The sequence below is a fragment of the Stegostoma tigrinum genome, chromosome 4, assembly GCF_030684315.1.
Source record: "Stegostoma tigrinum isolate sSteTig4 chromosome 4, sSteTig4.hap1, whole genome shotgun sequence".
Classification (NCBI taxonomy): domain Eukaryota; kingdom Metazoa; phylum Chordata; class Chondrichthyes; order Orectolobiformes; family Stegostomatidae; genus Stegostoma; species Stegostoma tigrinum.
This window is the reverse complement of record NC_081357.1, coordinates 97,214,082-97,240,931: the sequence shown is the minus strand read 5'-3', so window position 1 is coordinate 97,240,931 and position 26,850 is coordinate 97,214,082. Positions and strand designations below refer to the sequence as shown.

At 38.6% G+C, this 26,850-nt stretch overlaps 1 protein-coding gene across 3 annotated transcripts in view; it reads right to left on the bottom strand.

The window, feature by feature from the left end:
- Positions 1-987: 987 nt before the first annotated feature.
- tsnax (translin-associated factor X) overlaps positions 988-26,850 on the bottom strand; it is a 62,266-nt gene continuing 36,403 nt past the window's right edge. For 2 of the 3 annotated variants that reach the window (XM_059645555.1, XM_059645554.1), the window contains 2 exons: positions 9,962-10,089; positions 988-2,468 (listed from right to left, as the gene is read on the bottom strand). In XM_059645555.1, coding sequence (XP_059501538.1) covers positions 2,082-2,468; positions 9,962-10,089 — 515 coding nt within the window. In that variant the 3' untranslated portion in view covers positions 988-2,081. The remainder of the gene's footprint in view (positions 2,469-9,961; positions 10,090-26,850) is intronic. The other variant, XM_059645556.1, reaches the window with a different exon arrangement.

Sequence of the window (26,850 nt, the reverse complement as noted above, 5' to 3'; positions counted from 1 at the left end):
CTGCGTTCCCAGTCTTCATACATCAATAATACCCTTTTTTTTAAATCCCATGTCTAAGTGTGCACGTTGTGTATGTGTGACAGAGTGGGGTGGGGAGAGAATAGTTTAAGGGGTGGAATTCAAACTGGTAAAGTTATATAGTGACAGTTGATTTTATTATTTATCTGTAGGTGGAATCTTGTTATTTATAATAACAAGTCATTCTTGCTAAGTACAGAAACCTAATTGATGTTTTGTGTCATGCTGGATCTGAAAAATAGGCAAATTAGGGAATTTTATGACGACCTTGGAATACCAGGGCTTAATTTCCAGAACACTATCCCAGCGAGGCATAATAGCATATGACTGTGCAACATGTGCCTCCCACACAAGTTATATAGGGATAAGTAGTGTTCATGGTGCCGCTGAAATCTCTATTCTGTTTAAAGCGATTTCTAATTCTATCTACTTTAAAACAAAGTTACTAGTCACTAACTGAATCTAAAATAACAATGAAAAGCTCATCTAACATCATAACACAGTACATGACAGCATTTCCCTTCCAATGACAGAATAATAAACTTAGGTCTTTTGGAACAGTGGTATAACTGTTGTAGAACAAGAAGGAACTTCTGAAATGTAAATAAACTGCATACTTCTGCTCCTAATTCATACATTCACCTTGACTCCAATTACTTTTCAAGCTCATTGCCTACTACACATCCTCTGAAAAAAGAACTACACATTCTAAGTAATTATAATTTAGAGACTAGGGAAGAAATCAGTTCTGAAAAGATTCAACAGCTTTGTTCAAGTGGTTGTGCCTACTGTAAGCTCTTTCTTGCTTTGTGCTAAGTGGACTCAGACTTTGTCAATGCTGAAAATGTACTAACGTTCTTACATGTAATGTTGAGATTATTTAACATTAAGTGTACTTTCTCAGACTTTGCAATATTATGTAACGAGTCTGATCTGCTTTTGATTGGAATTGTTGGAATTAATCACTCATTTCTGAGTTTTCATTATTTCAGCTGTTTTATTTTAGTTAAGCAAGTACACGAATGGAACAGCAATTTTTGCAATAATTTTCTTAATAATTATGCACTTATAAAGTCTTAATAGAACTTCAATAAAAGATTTCATATCCAAAGATGCAAATTATTCCAACATATGAAAATACGGAAGCAAAATACCACTGATGTCATATCTGAAACAAACATTAAAAAACGCTGACAATACTAAGCAGATCAAGCTGCATCTGAGGAGAATGAGACATAGTTAATGTCTCAGGTCATTGTAACATTAATAAACCTAAAACACAAATACTGTTTCTCTCTCTCCATAGGTGCTGCCTGATCTGATTATTGCCAACATTTTCTGGGTTCACAATGTATACAATTGTGATTTCTTCTTTGAAGCTGCCTTATTTAATTTACTGGTCTGAATAATGTAGTTGTATCACCAACAGAATCCAAATAAACTGATTCATTCTTAAAATTTAAATTAGGAATTATAATGTAAAAATTCAAGTTTTTTTTATTGTTTCTACCAAGATACAACCAAATTAGTTCTGAGGCACAAAAAGTGGAACTTTCAGCTAAAAAAGAGCATTTTCCTATGAAGGTGGAAATTTCTATTTATAAACTGACCCCCAATCCCTTAAAACAAAGGGCTTGTGGGAGAAAAATGATAAACACAGCCAATCACCAATTTGAAAACAAAATTAGGTCATAATTGAGACTTCGTAGACCTCCCTGGAAAGGAACAGCAATAGTCTTCTCAGATAACAATGAATATATTCATTTTTTATTAAAACTGGACAAGTTTTTACTCATTTTCAACAGAAGCAGTATTTGAGGGTAGTTTAAAATCCTGTTTAAAAATTCAACTACATTTGTAGCCAAAGCAACCTCTAGAAAATAAATTCAGTGATGTACTGCACAAGTTACAGCTGAACACTTGCCGAAAATATAAAAGCATCTGATATTGGATCTCCTGGTTGCACAACCTGCAACTGAACAGAACAATTATACAAACATGTGTCTCATACAAAGCTAACAAATAGTTATTATTATAATCCCTTTCTCCCTTGATATCTCAAGTTATACACCTTCCTCATGTTCACTCATAGACGTTTTTGAGCTAAGCACATCGGCAAGCATGTGTTTTGGAATTTCAGAGCCTCTCACAGTCAATGTGTAACAAGCATCTTCCACCTTTCCTAGACTTTGTTTCAATGTGTAAAGCTTCTTGGAAACTTCATAAGGTCCAGTATTACCGATGTAAGTAAATCCATCATAGATAGCACGTAGAAATTGGCTCACCTCAAAAGGTGTTTCAATATCCCCATTGCCTACGCTGGTGATACACATGCGCATCAATTCACCAGTCAAATCTGCAATCCCCAACAGGTAGTCTGTGGGAGTCACTTGCAGGCAAAGAGGTTGTTGTTCTTGTTTCTCATCCTGTGTAACGGGTAAGGCTGACTTCTGCATAATGAAGAGTATTAACAAGAGTGGAAAAATACACATTAAGTATTACCAGTTGCCAAAACAAAACAGAATTTTAAGTATTTAACAATTAGGAAAAATGTTACTTATAAAATCTTAAATAAAATCTTGGTAGCACTTGTTGCTTTTGGTTATTCAATTCTTGTACTAAAATATCACTTTCTGAGCATTCCCGACAATAGATAAAAGTAATCCCACCTGCAATTAGCATATCTGCATTCCCAGAGATGTGATATTGCTTGGCATTTTCATCTTAATTTTGAATTGTAAATAAATGGGCCATTGGGAAACAACAGTACCAAGATTGGATATTGTTTAAGTTGGATATTGTTTAAGTGTTTGTCATATTTGACATAGTAATTTTATGATTTCATCCAACTACCACATTCTAATTTCTTGGCAACTTCATAGTTTGATCACATGGTAAATATGAATAACAAGGCTACTCACAAAATCTCATTACCAAAATAATTAGATGAAAATATATCATTGTTCCTCCTGATTTTGTTTTGGGGTGGGGGGGACGTGGAAACGTGGATTGAAAACCAAAAAGCTTTAAAATAATGCAAGGGCTTTCAGCTGGAGCTCTAAAAATACTGCCTAATAGTATCCTGTAATAATGATTTGATTTGTTATAAAATTAAAATTCTTTAGTCACTACATTCTGCAGAATATCAGTAAAACAGCAAATGGCAAAGAGGGACACATAGGAACAACATTCAATGAAACAAAGTTTTAAAATAAAGTTTCAATACACTCGAATTCTTATTCTAACTCCTCTGGAGTCTAGCAGTGGAGCCTGTTCTATTTGTTATCATCTTACTACCCTCCTGTGACAGCATGAAAAACCATATCAGATTCCATATATATGCTGATAACACCCAATTTTCTTGGCAACTTCACTACCCCTGATTTATCTTGCTTCTTAACTAACATCAGGCCCAGAACTTCCTTGAAACTAAACATCGGGATGAACTTTTCTTTTGGTCACGTCATAATTTGCATTTCCTAGCTACCAACTCCGACCTGCTCCTTGATCACTCTGATGCCAGAACAGATAATTCACATCTGGATATCCGATCTGAACCCCTGAGTCTCTGACCATTCATCCTCTCAGTAACAAGTTTATTTACTTTCATCCTTGCAATATTGTTCATCTCTGCTCCTACCCCAGATCATCTGATGGTGAAACTCAGGTTTTGGTTACTTCTTGACTTGATTGTCACATTTTCCTGGCCATGTCCCATCGTGCTCTGCTACCCATACCCTAACCCTCAACAAATCTTTATGTATTGCCCCTCTGCTAACTAAGCTACATGTGCTCCTGCTCTGTAATGTCAATTTTTAAAATTCACATTCTTCACTCAAAATGCCTCCGTAACCTCAACATCTGTACCTCTAACCTTCTACATCAATACAACCTTCCAAAACTGCTGTGCAATTCAGGCATTCTGAGCATCCTACCCTAAATAACTCATTCCATTATTGTTGACAGTCACTTGAGTTTCCTCCCCAAGCATCTCCACACCGCTCTCCTGTTTTAAGATGCCCCTTAAAGAGTTGGCCACACTTCTGGTCACATTGTGTTATCTCATGTTGCCCCACGACAAATGGCTGCAGGCTGCTGTTCGACAGGCAGGCTATGCTGTTTTGGCTGGGGGCTGGGCAGTGACACAGACTGTTAAGCTCGGAGGTAACTGCCCTCCCACTAGCCACGGGAGGCAGGGCCTGCTGAACTTCAAAGTCAGACACAGCAGGGCAAGGATAGAAGGGTCCTGCCAAGCTTCGAACTGTCTAAGTTGACTAATGGGCCTAGTTTTAGAAACACCAGAGAAGACAAAAGAGAGAAGATGGGGAATGGGGAAAAACTAGTGAGGGAAGGCTTCAGTATTGATAGTGGACAAAAAAAAAGTCGCCAACAATGGGCAAAGTTAAATTGTATGTGCGTAAATACACAGAGTATCTTGAACGAAATTGGGGAACTGGAAGCAGAAATTGCTCTGGGGAATATGATGCAGTGCCATTGACAGAAACGCGACACAAGCCGGAACAGGATTGGACACTTAAAATTCTGGGTTATAAGGCTTTTACAAAAAACGGGATGGGTAAAAAGGGAAGAGGTTTGGCAGTCTTAAATCAAAGATAGTATCACTGCCCTTGATTGAGATGCAGTTCCCAAATTCACATCTATATGGTTGGAGGTGAGTGACAGAAAAGTAACAGTAAATTTATGGGTATTTATTATAGACCTCCAAATAGTGGGAAGGAAGTAGAAGATAGCATTTGTCAGCAGATTATAGAAATCTGCAGGACAAATAGAGTTGTGATAATTGGTGATTTTAATTACCTTTGGTAGACTGGGGAAAAGGTGTAGTGTGAGGCAGGGAAGGAGAGAAATTCCTGCAGAGTGCTGGAGAACTTTCTGAAACAGTACATTTCTGATCCTACCAGGGATGGAGCTGTGCAGGATCTGGTCCTGGGGAAGTTAGGTAGGCTACATAGAGAACTTCAGAATAGAGAAGCATTTGGGAATTAGCAATCATTACATAATAATGTTCAATATTAAGTTTGAAAAGGATAAAAATCAATGCTAAAGATCTCAGATTGGTAAAGGGCAGATTTTAGGCATCTAAAAGTTGAACTGGAGCTGGCTGATTGGAAACACATTTTGGTGGATAAAATAGTGGATGAAAAATTAGAAAATTTCATAAGAGAGATAAGGATGCAAGCTAGTACACCTCCATTAGAATAAATATGGGTATCCAAAGCTAGACTAGATTTGAAAATAAGAAAGAAAAAGAGCACCTTAGATGCATACCAGAATAAAAGTAGCAATAGAAATCAGGAAAAGTATCTCAAATGCAGGACAGAGGCTAAGGCTGGAATAAGGACAGCTAACAAGAAACACGAGGAAAGGATGGCAGGCTCTGTTACAACAAGTAATAAAATTTTCTACAAACATTTCTATAGTGAAAAGATTAGTAAAGGATAAATTGAGGCCTGTACGGAACAAGCAGGGTAAGCTGCTCACTGAAGCAAAGGACATGCCAGAGGAACTAAATGATTATTTTGCTTCTATCTTTACCAAATTAGAAAATGGCAACTAAAAACAAAAAAAAACCCTGTGGGTTCTGTAAATCAGAAACACATACAGAAGTTGCTGGAAAGGCTTGGCAGATCTGGCAGCATCTTTGAAGAGAGATCAAAGTTAATGTTTCGGGTCCGCTGATGCTTCCGGTTCTGACGGTCACCGAACCTGAAATGTCATCTCTGCTCTCTCTTTATAGGTGCTGCCAGACCTGCTGAGCTTTTCCAGCAACTTCTGTTTTTGTTTTAGAAAATGGTGATAAAGGCCAAGTTGAAAATGCAGTGTAGAGCAACCAGGCAATATAATGATAGACAAAGAAAAGATGCTAAAATAGGCTGGCAGCACTCCAGGTACAGAAGTCATCAGGCCCAGAAAGGATGCAAATAAGGTTACGCAGAGAAATATGGGAACAAACTGTAGAACTGTTGATAGAATTTATCGCTGGAGAGTGGAGGATTACAAATGTGACGTAATTGTTTCAGATAGGCGCAAAGGCTAACCCAAAAAACTACGGACCTGTCAGCTTGACATCAATAATGGGCAGACTGATGGAGGCGATAATACGGGATAAGGTAAACATGCACTGAGAGAAAAATCAGTTAATACAAGGCAGTCAACATGGACAGGTCACATCTGACAAATTTCAGTTCTTTGACGAGGTGACACAGGCAATGGACGAGTGTAGTGCTGTGACTATTGTATATTTGGAGTTCCAGAAAGTATTTGATATGCTGCCAAATGGCAGGTTGATTATCAAATTAGAAATGTTTAGGATTGATGGGTAAATGCCAGTATGGATTAGAAGTTGGTTAAAAGATAGGAAACAGAAGGTAAGTATACATTCAGATTGGAGACAAGCTGGAAGTGGTGGGATCATTGTTTATATAAACCAGAAAAAGCAATGGTCCGAACAATCTGGAGATGGGTGTCGAGAGAAAAATCTCCAAATATGCATACGTTACTAAGCTAGGGAGAATAGTGAATTGTGAGGATGATGCTGAGTGACTTCAGAGGGACATTGACAAATTGGCCACATGGGCTGACACCTGGCAGACAAATGTGAATGTCGAGAAATGTGAGGCAATGCATTTTGTTAAAAGAAACATGGAGGAGATAATCCTGGCTCAATGGTACACTTTGAGGGGAGCACAAGAGCAGAAGGACCTTGGGGTTCACCTGCATAATTCTCTGAAAGTGGCCAGGCAAATTGAAACAGTTGTTAAGGTGGCTTATAGGATCCTTGAGTTTATAACTGGAGGCATGGAGTATACAAGCAATGACATGATGCTAAATTTACAAATCATTGGTTAGACCACATTTGGAGTATTGTGATGAGTCCTGGGCATCTTATTTAAAGAAGGATGTTCAAGCCCTGCAGAGTGCAAAGGAGATTTACTAGAATGGCCCCAGGAATGAAGGATTTTAGATACAAGAAAAGATTAAAGAAATTAGCCTTCTTCTCCTTGGAAGAGAGATTAAATGGTGACACAATTGAGGTATTCAAAATTATGAACAATTTAACAGTGTAAAGAATATTCTGTTTCATCCCCATCGAAATCAAAAGTCAAGGTTTTACTTACTGCATAATACACAATGAGACACAATTTCAAGACTGTCAGCAAAAGAGCTAGGAGTGAAATGAGGAGAAACTTCTTAACTCAGAGTTGATAGGATTTGAAATGCACTGCCTGGGAGAATGGTGGAGGAGGATTCCATGAGATTTCAAAAGGAATAGAAAATAGAAGTATCCCATTTCACCTGTCTAGCCTGCTTTGCCATTCAACATGATCATAGCTATTCCCATTTTCTCCCCATACCCTTTGATCCTTTTAGCCCTAAAAACTATATCTAACTCTTCTTGAAAACATTCAATATTTTGGCCTCCACCTCTTTCTGTGGCAGAGATTCCTGGGTGAAGAACTTTATCCTTATCTCAGTCTTCGCATCTGAAAATGCACCCTTTACCCCAGTTCTGTCTTCCAATAGTAAGCTAATCCTCTATCCATGGCAATATCATACCCCATCACCATGGGCACTCATCTTTTTAAATAGCCTTACGTGCATTACCTTACTGAATGCCTTTTGAAAATCCAAGTACATTACATCTACTGGTTCCCCGTTTGAGTAAAAAAAAGTGGTTTGTTACCTCCTAAAAAAATTCTAATAAATTTATCAAGTATAACTTTCCCTTAGTAAAGCTACACAGACTCTATTTGATACTGTTATACATTTGTAAATGCTCTGCTGATATATCCCTCATGATTGAATAACATTTTTCTGATGACAGATATTAAGCTCACTGGCCAGAAGTTGCCTGTTTATTGTCTACTTCCCATTTTGAAGAAGGACACTACACATTGGCAGTTTTCCAGCTGTTTGGACTTTTTCAGAATCTAAGGGTACTTAGAAGATTATTACCAGCATATCAACTATCTCTGTAGCTATGTCCGTTAATATCGTAGGACATATTTCATTAGGTCCAGGCGATTTATTAACTTTAACCCCCTTAGTTTCCCTTTTCTCCAGAGAATGTTACTATATTTCATTCATCCCTACCTTTTGCCCCTGGATTTAGTATCTTTGGATGGTAAAGTATATATTCAACTCTTCCGTCATTTCCTATTTCTCTATTATTATTTCCCCTGTCTCATTCTCCAAGGAGGCCATATTCATTTTTGCATCCCTGAGGATTCTTTCGCTCTGAGAACATTTTTTAAACCTGTCTCATTATACGTTACCAGATCTAAAATACCCTCTGTGTTCTGAGGAAGGGTCATTGGACCTAAAACGTTAACTGTTTTCTCCTTCACAGATGCTGCCAGACTTGCTGAGCTTTTCCAGCTTAACAAGGTGTAGAGCTGGATGAATACAGCAGGCCAGGCAGCAGAGGAGCAATAAAGCTGACAGTTCGGGTCTGGACTCTTCTTCAGAAAATGAAATGACTCTTCATTTTCTGAAGAAGGGTCCAGACCCGAAACGTCAGCTTTCCTGCTCCTCTGATGCTGCCTGGCTTGTGGTGTTCATCCAGCTCTGCACCCTGTTATCTCAGACTCCACCATCAGCAGTTCCTACTATCTGAGCTTTTCCAGCAACCTTGTTTTTGTTCCTAAAATACCGTCATACTGCTGTGGCTGGATCAATGACATTGTTTTAGGAAACTGCTGAGTACATTTTATAAATTCTCCGCCATGACAACCTCTGCCAATCTGATTTTCCCAATATACAAGAAGAGTAAAGACTCCATGATTAATGTACTGCCTTATTACATGTCCTCATTATCTCCTGATTTATCTCTGCCTACAGTACTGCGTCTGTTAAGGGCCAATAGATTATTTATACCATGTCTTCTTCCCCTTGTCTTTCCTTACCTCAATGCATGTATATTCTATACCTTTCGATCCAAGATCATTTGTTGCTATTGTACTTATTCTATCCCATACTAACACAGCTACATTGCCACCCTGTCCTTCCCATCTGTCTTCTCAAAAAGTCACATACATGCTATGGCTACAAGACCTCTATTTGTGGCATAATTTCCTTTAATTTGTTCCAAATACTACATGTAATAAATAGCCAATAGTTTTGCCTTTTTGCTATTGTTTCTCCCATTTGACCATACTTCTTATGGCTTTGTTTCCCCATTTGTATACTCTATCCCTTCCTGAACCTTTTCGGGTATCATTACCCAATTAGCCCCCCTGCAATGCAACCACATTACTTTGCTTTTTAAGCCAATGCATCCCCTCTCCAGATCCTCCTCCTAATTAAAGTGTTTTTTACTCATTGTTCACATGGACATTAAATTACTTTTCATCCCTCTCCTCATTGTGAGGTATCACCAGCTCCAAATTCCCAACACATTTTTCTATAGTTCATTACCACAAGATGTACAGCCCACCAAGGATCCTTCAACAGCACATCCCAAACCCATGGCCACTTCCATCTAAAGGGACAAGGGCAGCAGATACATGGATACACCATCACCTGCAAGTTCCCCTCCAAGTACTCACCATGCTTGAAGATATATTACCATTCCTATTCTGTCACTGAGCATAAATTCTGGAACCCCTTTCTACCAACATTGTGGATCAACACACAGTATGTGGACTGCAGCAGTTCAGTAATACACCTCAACACCATCTTCTCAAGAACAATTAGGGATGTGCTGTAAATGCTGGCTTCATCATGTCGCACCAGTGAATAAAAAAAATTAAAACTTAAACTACTTCTTTGCAATTTTGGAAAACCAATGACTACACAATGATGTGCAGTGTAGATCAACAGACAAACATTAGTAAACCAAGTCAATTACTTTCAAATGAGCCAGTCTGTACAATGTAGAGGAATACTGTTATGATATTTATAAATTGAAACTAAATCTCACCTCAGCATTCTCTGCTTCCACTTCTGTTGGAGTAAAGATTAGACGCCTATTAATTGTTTCAAGACTAATGAGGCTTCTGGTCCGAATAAAGTGTTGGAACGAAATAGCTTCTACATATTCCTGTAATCCTGCAGTTTAAGCAAAGAATATTGAAATCCAGATACTGAGCAGCTGACATTTTTCAGAAAGGAAATGCATGACTCTAAAATACTTCATCTAAAAACTAAACCAAGTCTGAAAAGTAGAATGATAAAAGACTTATCTCATTGTGAATCACGCAGTGAGTAAAATCTTGATTTTTGATTTCCATGGGGATTAAATTAAAACAAGAAAATGCAGCACAGATTAAAATCAAATCAGTTTTCTTACTGAATGGCAGAGTAGGCTCAGAGCGCCCAGTGGCCTACTCTTGTCCTTGATTGTATGCTTGTACATTAAAAAACTCTAGCTCGTTACATTAGAGCCAGACTTGATACCAAAACTTGGCTGTCAGGGGAAAATGCTACATTTTCCTGAGAGTTCCTCGCCCGCTACATTTTCCAAAACAGCATACTTGTTTGGCATAGGGATAGCCACAGGAGAGATTCCTGCACTTCTGGCCCATCACAGGAAATTCCTGCACTACCGGACTACCCCTCCTACCTTTCCTGGAGGTCACCCATCTACCTGCCTGTATTTTCGGTTTATCTCCCTCCCTGCGACTGCCGTCCATCACATCCCCAGCTCTTGTAAATTCCTCATTGCCTCTAATTGCTACTCCAACCAATAGGATTCACAGACAAACACACTTCCCGCAGACATCATCATCAATAACCTGGAAACATTCCATAATCTCCCATACCCAACAGGAAGAGCACATCACTCAATTGAAAGCTATCTTTGCACCTTTACAACCCACAGACCCAGAAAATAGCACAGTCTAACTGCTGTAAAATCACTGCTCCAGGCTAGCTTAGTACCTATGTGTTTAAATTTTTAAAATTTAATCAAGAGACAGATCTTAATAACAACACAGAATAAAAAAAACAAACCCATTCTACTGACTACTGTAGATTTACAAATGAAAAGCAGTAGGGTTACATTTTAAAAAGCCACTGAGCTGCTCTCCTGCTGTAAGCTCCCACACACACATTTCTCGAAGGTCGTTTGTGAATTTCGTGGCTTGTTCATTTTCAATAGAACAAACACCGATGTCCAGAGATACATGAAACCAGACAGCACAGGCAGCAGGTGTGCAGGTTACTGCTGGGTCAGACAGCAATGTAGGTTACTTTCTTCATTTGAATCACTCCCTTTGTCGCTCTTCCTCCTTTTCAAAAGAGCCATTGTTTTGATTACCCCCCGACCCCCAGAAGTTCCAAAACAATGTAACAGCTTATAGAACAGTAATGTACTGCTCCTAGAAGTTGAGAAAAATCAGCTCCAACTCTGAAAATACCTCAAAGGAGCAGCTCTTACAGCCACACTTGTTTCTCATCCTCTATCTTGGATTACCGTATGTAGAGTATAAGAGTATAAATCTTAATCTTTTGCATTCTTATGATCTAAAACTGCAGGTAAAGGAAGGGTAGATATTTAAGGGTTGTATTGTGTTTCTTTCAGGCCTAAGGAAAGTTTAAACAAGTTCTCCCACTTAATCTAATTAAGCAAACTGATTAAATCTTGTTCTTATAGCAGGGTCAGTCCTCATCCTATAAAAGCTAGGCCTAAGTACTCCCAGTACAAGGTGTGACTGGCAACAGTGTGCGAACCATTGGGAGTTGATCTCAGTGAGGGGGGGCATTGTTGTGTTTTATTATAGTGAACCTTGCATGGGGCTGCTTTGTGGTCAAGACGCAGCTGGTTAGATCTAAGGTGTTTGAACAGGTACATGGATAGGCAAAGTTTAGACAGATATGGGCTAAATGCAGGCAAATAGGACTAATCCAATTTGGGAAACCTACTTGGCATGGAGGATTTGGGCCAAAGGGTCTGTTTCCATGCTGTATGACTCTGACACCAAACAAAATGCCTCAGATCTATTGCTAAGGAGGTTATAGACAGTATAATTAGAAAATCACAATGCATGAAAGGGAAATTTATTAGGAGGTCTTTGAAGAAACAATACGAATAAAGACGAAGCTATGGATGTGGTATTCTTGGACTACATTTGAGACAGTCCCATATCAAACTTACTTAACAAATAAGAAAACAACTAAGAGTGTTGGGGGTAACATTTGCACAGACATTGGAGTGGTTCACAAACAGGAAACAGAATAAATAATGATAATTTTAAGATTGACAAGATCTAATGGGAAAAGTGCTACTCAATAGTGCTGGGTCCTCAGTTGTTTACAATTTATAACAATGACTTGGATTCAAGTCTGTGTAGTTGCTAAATTTGCTGATAACATACATAGGAGAATAAATTGTGATGAGAACACAATCACATTGATCGCTGATGGCGGCAGAGTAGGACGCTCCAGTCGGAGCTCCTCTGCTTTCCCTTTCCCTTTTCTTCCATTTTTTTTCTTAGTAACTTTGCTGTTCTATTCTTCCCCTCCACCCCCCACCCCTCCCTGCCTCTCCCCACTTACATCTGCCCTACCTGGAGACTGGAGTCCAGGAGTGAAACAAGCGTGTGCTCAGTCTCACGGCAGCAGCGAAATGAACAGGCCAATTCCCAGAACGGTGGCACAGCAAGTCCTGGATGGAGGCTGGCACATGGAGACAGCATGGCCTCACTCTCCAGGGCCAGCAGGCAGAGACTGGAACTTAAGTACTTACTGTCACTTGTTATCATTCTGGACTATTTCAACAGTTCCCATGCTAATCTATTCTTTTGAAACTCTATAACTACACTTAAGAGTATCTATACCTAGGTCCTCTGTACCTAAAATGGTGCTGAAAGGCGATACTACAAAGTTTTTATATTCATTCAAATGACTGCAGTGAAGGCTATTCTATCCAAGGGGTTGGCAAAGGGACATAGATGAAGTGAGTCGGCAACAATTTCAAATGGGAGTATTATGTAGAAAAACAGAACTTGTGCACTTTGGCAGGGAGCGTAGAAAAGCTCCATACTATTTAAACGGAGACATTACAGAACTGAGTCAGAGGCAGCTGGGTGTCCTGTTACATGCATCATAAAAAGTTAGCATGCCGGTAATGACAAGCGATTAGGAAGGGAAAAGGACCTTTTTATAACAAACGCAATGGAATATAAAAGAAGAGAAATTTTGCTACAGTTGAGACCACATCTAGTTTATGGTTTTTAATTTTAGTTGCCTTATTTAAGAAATGACATGACTGCTTTCAAAGCTGCTCAGAGAATATTTGCTTGACAGATTTTCAAGATGAAGGAATTTTCTTATGTGGGAAGGTCGTACATCCCAGGCCTGTATCCAATAGAGATAAGAGTGAGAAGGGATCTTATTAAACCATACAAAGATCCCGGGGGAACCTTACGAGATACGTGCTGAAAGCAATGTCTCTGTAAGCTATGGGTTATGCAGAGGGAACATGCAAGCTAATCAGCCTGCAGACACAAATGACTCCTCATTGTAAGAGTCACTGATGTGCACAGATCTCAGAGATCCATGCAACAGCAGGAAAAATTAAAGGTAACAGACTGAAAGTATGTTCCCCCTGTGGGAGAGGCAGGAACTAGGGGACAGAATTTAAAAAGGGCTCTCGCATTTAATGTAGAAGCACCAATGTTGGACTGGGGTGTACAAGGTCAGAAGTCACACAACAGCAGGTTATAGTCCAAAAAATTATTTAAAAATCACAAGCTTTTGTAGTGTTGCTCTTTTGTCAGGTGAACTGACAAAGGAGCAGCACTCTGAAAGCTTGTGATTTCAAATAAAACTGTTGGACTATGACTGGGGGTCATGTGACTTCTAACCCTCTCCCATTTAAACCAGAGGTAAGGAAATTATTTTCTTCCCCCCTTAGGGTTGTGACTGTGAAATTCTCATCACCAGAGAATAGTGGAGGTTCGCTTTCTTAATACTTTTGAGGCAGTGGGTAGATAAGTGCCTAATAAGGGACTCAAAGGGTACCAGTGATGGCAAGAAAGTGGAGTTGAAGCCACAAATAAAACCACAAGATGAAACCAGATTAGCCATAATCTTGTTAAAGTGGTACAGCAGACTCAAGTGGCTTAACGGCCTAATCCTAATTCATATTGCATGTTCCTTTCCTACTCCAGATTTCTTTTTGGTTGAACTTTTTCTAGGTGAACTTTTCATTTTCCTAAATTAAGCCTCCATTGTCCATTACTCTTTCTGCATATCTGTGCTTTTCTACTCCAGTTCTGTTGACACTAAAAATATCATGTAACTGGAATTATTTAAATTAAAAATCTACCTGGAACACAGATTTTTCGAATGTGCATCTAAAGAGAAACAAATGCCCACACAAAAAAAATGTGCAACGTGCGTTGAGAAAAACTGGAAAAATTACAGTATTTTGCATGAATTTAATCTGTGTAGGGCAATTTTTTAAAATCAAATCTTTTGAGTTTATGAAATGCCAAAATTTGAGGCTATCGTCACATTTGCCAAGCCATTATGTTTAAAATAAAACTCACTTATTTCTAGTGCTAGATTTTGTTTTCAATTTTGATTTTATTTTGTAATTGTGTATTTATTTATTTTAGGCAAATTACTTTGTATTCCTTCAGTTACAGCCTTTACCCTTTCACCTGGTTGCTGTTCTGGACATTTGATCATCGTTCCTTGTCTTAGTCCTGAATCGTGAACCCTGGGTCTTTATCCCCAACAACTTGGACTCGTCCAAAACTCCATATTGCAACTCACACCAAGTCCCATTCACTGACTAACTATATTCATTTGCCATCAGTTTTCAAATTTCTAAGTGGCTTCAACTCTCCTCATCTCTAATCTTCCTAGTCCAACAACTCCAAGAACTCTCTGTACTCCTATAATTCTTCCAAGTTTCAAATCCCCAATTTTAATTGATCTGTCCTAAAACTTCTGCTTTATGTGGTTCGTCATTGGATTTTGTTTGAAGTGGTGATATTAAATGCACTATAAAATGCTAGCTGTTATACTGGCCTTGTGCTACACCGTGAGCCTTAGCCTTTCACTCTATCCTGTCTTGCAAACCTTGCCCGTGTAACTCAGTCCTCTCCTGCAAATCCTGACCCCTCAACCTAGCCCTGCGCCTTAATCCTGTAATGCACTGTTCAGCTTGGCCCTTTGTGTTGATTTTGTCCTGCACTGAATACTTTGTTCTTTTACCCTGGTCCTGTCCTATTCTAAGAGCCTTCACACTTACAGTAGTCCTGTCTTTCTCTATGAACCTTTTAGCTTAAGCTGTCCTACAATCACAGCCAGGCCCTACATCCTTATCCTAACCCACACTATGAACCTTAGCCCCTAATTATGGGCTTGTCCTTTGTTCCACCATGCCCTGAACTGTAAACCTTAGAACATTACCCAAGACCTGTTCATGCAAAGACAATGGCTGTTCAATTTGTTCAGAGATCTTCATGTATTATATTTTAGTCAATTACTTTTGTTAGGCCTTTGAAGAAAAATCTTATTTGCTGACACAGAAGATTTGTGAATAGAGTTTTCTATCCCTTTTTCACTACCAATTATACAACACATTTGGAGCAATGCATTTCCACTGGGGATGCATTTGACAGACAGTAAAATGCTCCCTAAATCAAGAGCCACAGAACAGCCTTTTAAATCTCAAGAAAAGAGGCTACTAGATCTCAGAGCAAAAGGACTCTCCACTAACTAGAGACGCTCCAGTAAATGGTGTTACAGCAGACACGGAGACCTTACCCAACAATCTCCATGACAGCAAATGTCAAACTACTGCCTCATTAATAATGATACAAATGAAAGGAGTATTTTGAAACTAAATTCCGCTCTGCTGTCTCATTTTAAGCATGTTTACCAGTTTCAATTTTTTTTAAACAAGCTATCCACAAACAGGTAGCGTTAGAAGACAAGCTTTTGAAAAAAGGATCATAAATACTTTAAAAATCCATGATAACTTTTCAACATAACAGTTGGAAAATTTCTACCTGCAAGAGAAATTACAAGTGGGACAAATGAAAAAGATGCCAATGACTTCATAGAGTCAAAGACTAGAATAAGACTGAGAAAAGACAGAACATATCCATTCCTGAAGGACATGATTGGACCAGTTAGCTTTTACTGAAACAAAGTTTCATGTTCTCTTTATTTGCTGCTAGACAACAAATCACAAGATTAATTAATTCAAATTTTCCAAATTGCCAATGTAGGATTTAAATTTACAACCTCCAGATGCTAATATAGTACCATAACCACTAGGCCACAATATCCTCAACTGTAAAAAACAGAACCAAATGAAACATCAATAGAATTGCTAAGTTACTCTTTTTTGCTCACTCATTGATCATAACTAATGATAGAAGTGCAGTTTATCCATCTGAATAAAGCTTAAATTCTTACTACATAGAATTGTACCCAATTTCCTTCACTGGCAATCAGAAAGCTTTAATTATCTCCAGATTTCTTTTGCACAAATATTGGGCTGTGCAGTACAATGCCTACATATATTAAATAAATGGAAACACCCATTGAAAATCACACACAAACATGGAATTTGAACGCATGATGCAACACAGCCCGAAGCAATAAAGTCAGAATCAGAAACAGGGCAATGATGACTGAGCAATAAAGGATGCAGGTAATTACAGGTTCATACTGGTCTTCTAGAGGTAGGACTGCTATATAGATATTTTCCAAAACTACCAGCACCCTTAGCGAACATGCAGTTGTGATGAATAAAGTCAGTCCTGGAATTTCCCTGGGAAAATTCTGAATGTTACTTCAGGACATTAATTAAGCAAAATCCTAGGTGAGGGAAGCCAAGTCATAACCAAAATAGTAGGATGATTTTATAAGCAACTTGTTGTGGCCATCCCCTCCAATAAAGATTCATTATAAAACAGCAGCAAAGCTAGCTAGCTATATTTACCACCATGGTATTTTACACTGTGGTCTTTATTTTCAATAAAACTGTGAGAATAATCAGTGAAATCTTTAAATCAGGATTAATTTCTTTTAAATCAGAATGTACAGAAGAAAAAGTATTAACAAAGCCAAGAACAGAACATCCAACAAAAACATTGGGCAGATGACAAAAACTAAATTATTTCACTTTCACCTTCCAATAACACTAAATTTAGCTGTACATCCTTTGAAAATGTTTGTCCACTTTGTTATTCCCATTCTGATCACTTTTCAAACATTCAAAACTAAGGAGAAAAGCTGATACCCCTCACAATTCAACCTCCTATCTAAGAGATTCGGTGGAAGTCAGTGCCACCATGGTAGACTCCATCAGGAAAATGGTTGAAAATCTATTGCATGTATATCACAACACTTCTAAAAGCAGTCACTGCTTTCATCAAAGGACTATGAAAAGATCCAATGTCAAAACAGTTAAGGTGAGCTTCGAAAGTGGCGTTTCCTGATCCCTGCATCCTGAGCTGACGGACGTTTCCAAATAGCTGCACTAAGTTTGCATAGGTCAGTAAGCAAATTCCAGGAAAGATTGAGTCCCAAAAATATAAGTACTGTTTATATTATAGAATCTATCACTCAAATTGCACATTTTTTGCTCCAAAAATTTCAATGAAGCTTCCTCTTTCAAAAAAAAACAAATTTCGTTCAAACTAAGCCACACTTTGAATCTTGAATTTTCCTGTAGGTGTGTCACGAAATACAGGCAATGCTGCTCTCTTCATCTTTCAGCAGTTTCTCAAAGTCTTTGTGATGTTGGGTGTGGTGCAATCAGGTAAATGCAGTAGTTTATAACCAGATAAACAAAATTAGAAAATTACACTGTTTAAGTTTAATTGCTATCCATGGGAAAATCAAAGTATTGGATACTCATGTCATATTTTAGTACCAAGATTTGTTAAGTATATAATTTCCTCTAAGAATTCAGTAAACTTTAGCCAAATCACAAAGTCCCTCATTATTTTAAGTATCAACAAATCTAAATCTGATAGAAATAGTAACAAATTACAGTACATCTGATAATTCCGTTCAATGCACATTAACTTCCCAATCCTGCAAGTACACTATTTACTACACTGCTGGCAGAAAAATTTCATTTTTTTTCCATTTAAGACTCAAATTCATTACCAATGAAAATTTGAACTATTTCAATTTTTCATCTTGTGCACCAAGATTATTCCCTTTTAAACCAATTATTGACTGTGTTCTCTCAACAGCCATGTTGAGATCTTGCATCATTGTTCAGAATCATCATTGGTGAAAGCTACTGAAAGTTAGCATTAAACATTATGAAACCAACTTTGAAACAAAGTGGTACAAAATAAATTAAAGCATAAAATTCAAAACTGAATACCAAAAAATAACAAAGATCTGAAACAGGAACTAAAAACATGATCCTCTTACCCCGGCGTTCAGGCTTAAATCCAGCAAGGTAGGTGGTAATGTTATATTAGTACAATGTGAGTACTCTCTTGACTGTATAACTATATATTGTCAGGACACAGTGCAGCAAACTACATATTATTTCTTGGTTCAAATTGGCTACTGGGGCTGCTTGATCTTGACCAGAGGTAAATAAAACGGGAAATTCATACTATTTTCCACCATTACCAATCTCTTTGCCTATACCAGGGATGAGAGTGGTCAAAAGACAAAAAGATCAAAAAATTGGTCAAACAAAAAGATCTGCAATTTTTTTTAAAAACAAGAAATTGTGCAATTATAGTACTTTGTGGTTTGTAGAGAAATACAGGTGCTTGTCAGCATTTCAAACAGTCAAGATTATTAGATGTCCGGGGGTACAAATATTAGGCATCCCTTTATTTATCTTTCAAGAACCAATGCAATTACATAAAATCAGAATTTTAACATTCAGTGCAGTAGTACAGGATGAAGTCCTTACTAACAAAAGAACATGACCTTAGTGAGTTATGTATGTGTTAAGCAAAAGGCAACGGCAGTGCTTCACTAATTATTTTCCAATTAAATCACATTTTATCTCACTGCCACCTCTTCAATGGCAGTTAGTAACGCACAACAAATACTTACCATGCCAAAAATGTTTTATTTTCTTTATTCATTCACGAGATGAGTGCATCGCTGGTTGGCAGTGTTTATTGCCCATCCCTAATTGCCCAGAGGCAGTTATGAGTCAACCACATTGCTGTGGGGCTGGAGTCACATATAGGCCAGACCAGGAAAGGATGACTGTCCTTCCCCAAAAGGACATGAGTGAACAAGATGACTTTTTCCAACAATTGACAATGGATTCACTGAACATTTTCTGGGACTCTGGATTAACAGTTCAGTGATTACACCACTAGGCCCTTGCCTCCCAACATCCCATAAATGAAAATATATTAATTTAAAATTTTATAATGAGTCCAGACACTATCAGAGTACAGCCATAATGCAGCTTACTAATATTCATTGGATTTGGTATTTAATTTGCCTACATATCAACATATTAATACAAATATAAAATCTGTTTTTGAAGTGCTTTTTAAAATGTTATGTACTCGTTGAGGTTTCCACTAAACTCTCAATATTCCATGGTTATTCAAAAGACTGATCAACTTGTCGCCCTCATCAACACAAGCATTGTAATAAGATCCTCTCTAAAAATCTCACACACTTCTTCCCACCTGTCTCCCTCCCCGTCATACATATACAGTCATACCTTTCCTTCCCTCTCAGCCCCCTTCTCACCATATCCTCCCTCCCGAACACTCATTTCCCCATCCCCAACTACCCTTCATCGCTTCCTTTTCCTCCATTCATCTGTCTGATATCTCCACATTACCCACATGTTGAGAAGCTGGAGTAGAAGTGCAGCAATAATGCTGGACAATGGGGAACATTTTCTAGCTTATACTCAAAGTCTGAATCTTTAGAAAACAGAAATATGGGAGAAAATGTACTAACACAGCCCAAACCCAAGGCCTTGGCCCTGTTCTTTGTTAATCATGTAATTCCCAATCTCCTAAAATTCCACATCCAGATTGATTCCTCCATGCCCTGGCCTCAGCCCTACTGTTTCAACCTGCCCTAGCCCTGCTGTTCCAACTTGCCTCAGAACCTCGATTCCCTTACAATTTCCACCCCACTACCATCACCACCAGCCACCCTACCCTTCATCTGCATTACCAACCTTGCATCTCCCAGTCTTCTCTTTTCCTATATTCAAACCTCCACTCTTCCCCCAGGCCCCCGATTTCAGCCCAACATTCTCAGCTCTATTTCTCCCAACTCTGCCTTCCAGGGGCATCAATAGGATGGTCCAAAATGGAAGGTGCTCTGCAGGCATCACACAGAAGGTTCAGCCTCTGCATTTCCCAATCTCCCAAAGCAAGTCAGATTGACAGCAGATTAAAGAAAGATGTCAACACAGCGTGGAGCTGGAGGAATGCAGCAGGTCAGGCAGCGTTAGAGGAGCAGGAAAGTCAACCTGAAATGTCAATTTTCCTGCTCCTCTGATGCTGCCTGACCTGCTGTGTTTCTCCAACTCCACAATGTTTTGATTCTGACTCCAGCACCTGCAGTTCTTGCTATCTCTGACTATCTTAAACAGAGAGGTGCTGAATGATGGCTCACCAGGCCAGGCAAAGTTAAAAAAATGGAATTCCTCAAATTTCCACAAAAATTCTCATTCCTCCCTATATATTTGAATATACATATTGAAATATCTGCATTATTGACAAGGCCACCCTTTATTATCTATTCCTAATTGTCCTTAAGAATGAGAGTCACTTTCTTGATCGACTGCCGTTCATTTGGTGCTACTATAAATATTGTTAGTGAGGGAGTTCCATTAATTTTATTGGACGTTGACAAAGATGTGATAATATATTTCTGTGTCAGGATAGTAAAAGAAGTTTAGCAGGAATTTTCAGGCAGTTGTGATTTGAATCTTTTCATTAGGTTTTAATTGCTGCTACAATAGTGAAATGGTGTTTATCAAAGTCAAAATGACATTATGTAGGACTCTGATCCTTTTATTGTTTAATCACTTCTGCATTTTATCCTATCACAGATCTTACCTTTTTGTTTGTTTTCCCACTCTTTCATTTCTTCAATTACATGTCCAACTTTTTCCAGATGTGTTGAAATGTCATGAACCTGAAACCTTAACCATGTCTCTCCCTGTTACTGCCTGATATATTGAATATTTAAATAGTTGAATGTTAAAGTTGTTAACTAGAAAGAAGTTCAAGATAATCATAGTTGTATGACTTGGTAGCGTCACAATTTGTAAGGCATTCATTCATCAATTTTGGTTTTAGGCAGGAGAATCAATCAACTGATTATTCTGCTTCTTTAAATCAAAAAGATAATTATTCATGTGCACCTGTGAATACTGATTTACTACTTTACAATCAAATTTTCATTGTGCTACCTGCAACAGGTCACAGGATGCTTTTTTTTAAAATGAAGGCCAGGAACATTAAATGCAGGTGCATATCCCTTCAGAGAGCAGACAAGATTGAATCCATACTTCAGCAGTAAGCACATACTTGGCCGTGCTGTACTTTTCCAATCTTGTGCATAGATAGATAGTGGGATAATTCAGTTCCAGAGTAGAGATCAGATTTCTACTTTAAAGAAAATCTGAATGAAAACTATAATCTTTGGCTTAAATGAATTCCCTTATGCAAAACAGGTAGTATTCCCTATTAGGTAATGCTTCCAAAAAGGGTATTTTTAAAAAAAAACATTAGTTAGAGATCAAGTATTTTCCAACAAGAGAATTTCTTATGGGAACAACTAAATCATTCTTTCTGTGATGTTAAAAATACACTGGTAAACATAATCATGAAGTTAACTTCAAGGCTCCTAGATAACTAGTATAAAATAGTCTGGGCATTAGCATTTCCTTTAAAAGTTGGCAAACACGAAATCTGATTGAAAACTATTCAAGATTGAGGAAGAGAGAGACAAATGTCCAAAGGTCACATAAGCAAATTAACTTCAGTTGTTGATCTTTGTACTATTAATTGCATTTCACAAAATTGAGGCAAGTTTAATATATATATTCATTAACCCATTCTTAAATGTAGGACATCTCCACACAACATTTCAAAGGAAAGCTGTAGAACCTTAAACAACTGCACAAGCAGCTCGCAAAAGGTTTTGGTCCACTTCATACATTAGGTGAGAAATGTTACATTTACTGCTTCTGTAAGCTTACTATTCAACAAGCATTCCATGCATTAGCCCTTCTGTTCACAGGTATCTGGATTGAAGATTCTAGCATAGAGGTAAGGGAGTCATTATTATCAACGTAAACTCACGAAGCCAACACTCTCTAATGTCTCCAAGAATTAAAATTGCGGAAACTCCCAACCAAAAACCTCTACAGTAGGGAAATAAAGCATAGACTGAGTGACTATGTCACAGAACACCTACACTCTATCTGCAATAAAAACCCTGAGCTTCCAGTTGCCTGCCACCAACACACTACTATGTTCCCTAGCAAACATGTAAGTCTCAGGCTTGCTGTAGTGCTCCAGCAAAGCTCAGTGCAAGCTAGAAGAACAGCACCTCATTTTCTGCTCGGGAATCCACAGCCTTCTGGACTCGATATCAAGTTCAACATTTTTTGGGCTTGATCTTTCCCATGTTCTTACCCCAAACCCGACACACCAGGCTTGGTTATCACATGGTCTGCTATTACTCACAACCTACTGTTAACCATTAACAGTCCCCATTAATAGCTATTCACCCTCCTAGCCTGATCGTTATCCACTCCTTTGTCTGTCCAACCACTCTTCTCCCTCTGTGGGCTCCATCTCCACATATCATTTAATCCTTACCCCCATCCTATCTCCTGCGTAAAGACCAACTTTTTCCCAGCTGCCGTCAGTTCAGAGGAAGAGTCACTGGACCCAAAATGTTAATTCTGATTTCTTTTCACAGATGCTTCTATCCTGTTAAGATTTTCCAGCAATTTCTATTTTTGTTTGAATTAAGTTTAAAAATACATAAAATCAGTTCACAAACTAATAGAAATGTATAATGTGTGCTTACAAATACAGGCAGCAAAACCCACCCTAGAAGGTAGTTGTAGAAGCATTGTACAAAGAAGAACTACACATGTAGGCTCTTCCCAGATATAAATAAATTAATAGGTCAGGAAAAAGCTAGCTGTTCCGCCAATGCTAGAACATTGGCGGAATGTTCCACACAATCATGATGCCCTAAGCAGCCACCACATAATTTGCTAGATGACTAGAGTCAATTCAGGACAAAGAAAAAAAATCTAAGGGGCTCAATAAGAAATTTTCCAAACAAACCATATTAGAGGAGACCATATTAATGATTTATTAAATGTGTATTTTTTATTACTGCTATTTGTGCCACAGGCAGAAACTGGTCCAGCTCTCTTTTTGGAAGTGTGCAAAAACTTCATTGGTCCAATATCCTCTGGGAAACGCAGAACCATCTGACAGGAAACATAGTCGGCCTAATTTGAACACACGATCCCCGAACCTTCCTAATTATTTCCAAAAAACCAATCTGTCAACAAGCATGCAATCAATTTCTTCTATTAATTTAAACATTCATTGAAGAGTCTGGATCTATTGACAGACAAATTTCAGTGGTGGGGAAGCTTTTGGAGACAGCTATTCCTGAATAATTATGTGGAAAAAGATGGGTTCATTAGGAAGCAGTCAGCATGAATTTCTAAATGGGAAATTATGTTTTACCTAACTTGCTGGAGTTTTTTTTTAAAAAAGAGGTAACTGCAAGGTTCAACGAGGGCAATACTGTTGATGGGGTGTGTATGGATTTTCAGAAGACATTTGATTCAGTGCCAGAAAACAGGCTAGAGAGGAAAGTTATAAGTCATGGAACAAAAGGGTCAGTAACAACTTGGTCAGTACAAAATTAGCTCAGAGATAGGAACACAGTAATAGTCAGTAGATATTTTTTGGACTGGAGTAAGATTTGTCATGTAATTCCCTAGGGGTTGATACTGGGGCCTCAACTTTTCCTGACATATGTTAAATGATCTGGATCTTAAGTACAGGGGACAACTTCAAAGTTTGCCAGTGACACAAACGTGAGAAAAATTACAATCTGCAGAACAGTATCATGTTGAACTCCACAGTGATATAGACGTGTTAGTGAGGAGTGAGGATAGGGCATTTGATAAGGTTCCCCATGGTAGGCTCATTCAGAAGGTCAGGAGGAATGGGATACAGGGGAACTTAGCTGCTTGGATACAGAATTGGCTGGCCAACAGAAGACAGCGAGTGGTAGTAGAAGGAAAATATTCTGCCTGGAAGTCAGTGGTGAGTGGAGTTCCACAGGGCTCTGTCCTTGGGCCTCTACTGTTTGTAATTTTTATTAATGACTTGGACGAGGGAATTGAAGGATGGGTCAGCAAGTTTGCAGACGACACAAAGGTCGGAGGTGTCGTTGACAGTGTAGAGGGCTGTTGTAGGCTGCAGCGGGACATTGACAGGATGCAGAGATGGGCTGAGAGGTGGCAGATGGAGTTCAACCTGGATAAATGCGAGGTGATGCATTTTGGAAGGTCGAATTTGAAAGCTGAGTACAGGATTAAGGATAGGATTCTTGGCAGTGTGGAGGAACAGAGGGATCTTGGTGTGCAGATACATAGATCCCTTAAAATGGCCACCCAAGTGGACAGGGTTGTTAAGAAAGCATATGGTGTTTTGGCTTTCATTAACAGGGGGATTGAGTTTAAGAGTCGTGAGATCTTGTTGCAGCTCTATAAAACTTTGGTTAGACCGCACTTGGAATACTGCGTCCAGTTCTGGGTGCCCTATTATAGGAAAGATGTGGATGCTTTGGAGAGGGTTCAGAGGAGGTTTACCAGGATGCTGCCTGGACTGGAGGGCTTATCTTATGAAGAGAGGTTGACTGAGCTCGGTCTCTTTTCATTGGAGAAAAGGAGGAGGAGAGGGGACCTAAGTGAGGTATACAAGATAATGAGAGGCATAGATAGAGTTGATAGCCAGAGACTATTTCCCAGGGCAGAAATGGCTAGCACGAGGGGTCATAGTTTTAAGCTGGTTGGTGGAAAGTATAGAGGGGATGTCAGAGGCAGGTTCTTTACGCAGAGAGTTGTGAGAGCATGGAATGCGTTGCCAGCAGCAGTTGTGGAAACAAGGTCATTGGGGTCATTTAAGAGACTGCTGGACATGTATATGGTCACAGAAATTTGAGGGTGCATACATGAGGATCAATGGTCGATACAACATTGTGGGCTGAAGGGCCTGTTCTGTGCTGTACTGTTCTATGTTCTATGTTCTATGCCATGATTTTTAGTGGCTGAAGTGTGAAAACAGAATTTTGAGTACTCTTCTCCTTGGAGAGAAGGCAGCTAAAAGGAGATTTGATAAAGGTTTTCAAGTTCATGAGCAGGCTGGATAGTGTAGATAGGGAGAAGCTCTTCCTGCTCATAAAAGGAATAAGAACAATTGGGTGTAAATTTAAAGTGATGTTCAAAAGATGCAAGGGTGAAGTCAGAGAAAAAACTTTTTCACTTAGGGTACAGAATGCACTGCCTGGAAGCGTTGTGGAGACAGTTGAGGCATTCAAGAGGGCACTGGATGATTTTTTAGATAAAAATAACGTGCAAGGATATGGTGGGAAAAGCAAGACTGGCTGTAAATAATGATGCTTATTGAAGAAGCTGGTGTAGGCACTATGGGTCAAATGGCTGCATCCTGTGCTGTAATTTGTGATATTTTCAGCAAATTTCTTTTGACCACTTCACACAGGTATTAAACTAAATGTCAAAAACTCCCCTTCAGCTAGATCATATGGCCGAACTCCACATGTTTGACCTCTTACAACTGAAGATTCAAACTGACAAGCGTTTTCTGCAGATTAGACACAACATAGAAAGCAGCTTCTGACATCCAATGGCTCCAGGTTGGAGATTATTTAATAGGATTTTGATAAATTTATAGCAGTCATGTGACTACCATACCCAGAGATATTTGTGACGGATAGGTTAAACAAGCTGGCAAGAAGGAAAACTATTTAAACTACAAGGAAGTGAGCCAGAGATTACCTCAATGCTTTTGTTCCCTCTTTATCAGTATGAATAAATGAATCACAACTTGCATTATTAAATCTGAAAAATACCTTAAGGTCAGTGTTGAGACCATGACTTTGATAGATTTGTCGATGCTATTTGTATTGAGTTCTTCAGAATTCAAGCAAGATATACAGTCCTATGTGCCCATAATACAACTCGTCATCCAAGCATTTCATGAAGACCTATATTTATCATCGAAACGGTTATCAGACTGGCAAATTATAATGTGTGTGGCTGGCTGTCAGGATTATGATTGAAGATTACGTTTATATTGTAGATATTAGATTACATTGTTGTTTCTGTGTTTTGCTAAAGTTATATTATTGATAATAAATGGTTAAATTTGTTTGTTATGAACTTGGTGCCCGAGGACTGTTGTTTGTAAAATCTGGTTAAGAACAATTGGGAAAATCGGACGATCACTGAATGTTTTAATCTCACCGTGTTGTGAATCCAGTTGTGGTGAGCTGGTTCAGTTTGGATTTCTACTCCTGTGTGGTAACATTGTCAGCCAAGTTAAACTATTTGTGGTAAAACATACTTGGGGGCTCATGTCCAGAGTCTTGCTACACAGACAACTTAGGTCTGGAATTGGATTCCAGCATACCTTACAGTCTTGACAAGTCTATACATACCTGACAAGTCTATGTAGTGACTTAAGATGGCACTAGAAATTGTGAAAGCTTTTTTTTTTGCAAGTGCAAGGAGTTTCCCTTGTATTCTTGCAGGTCACGACTAAAGTTAAACTGCAGAGTTAGCCAAGACTGAAGATAAACTGG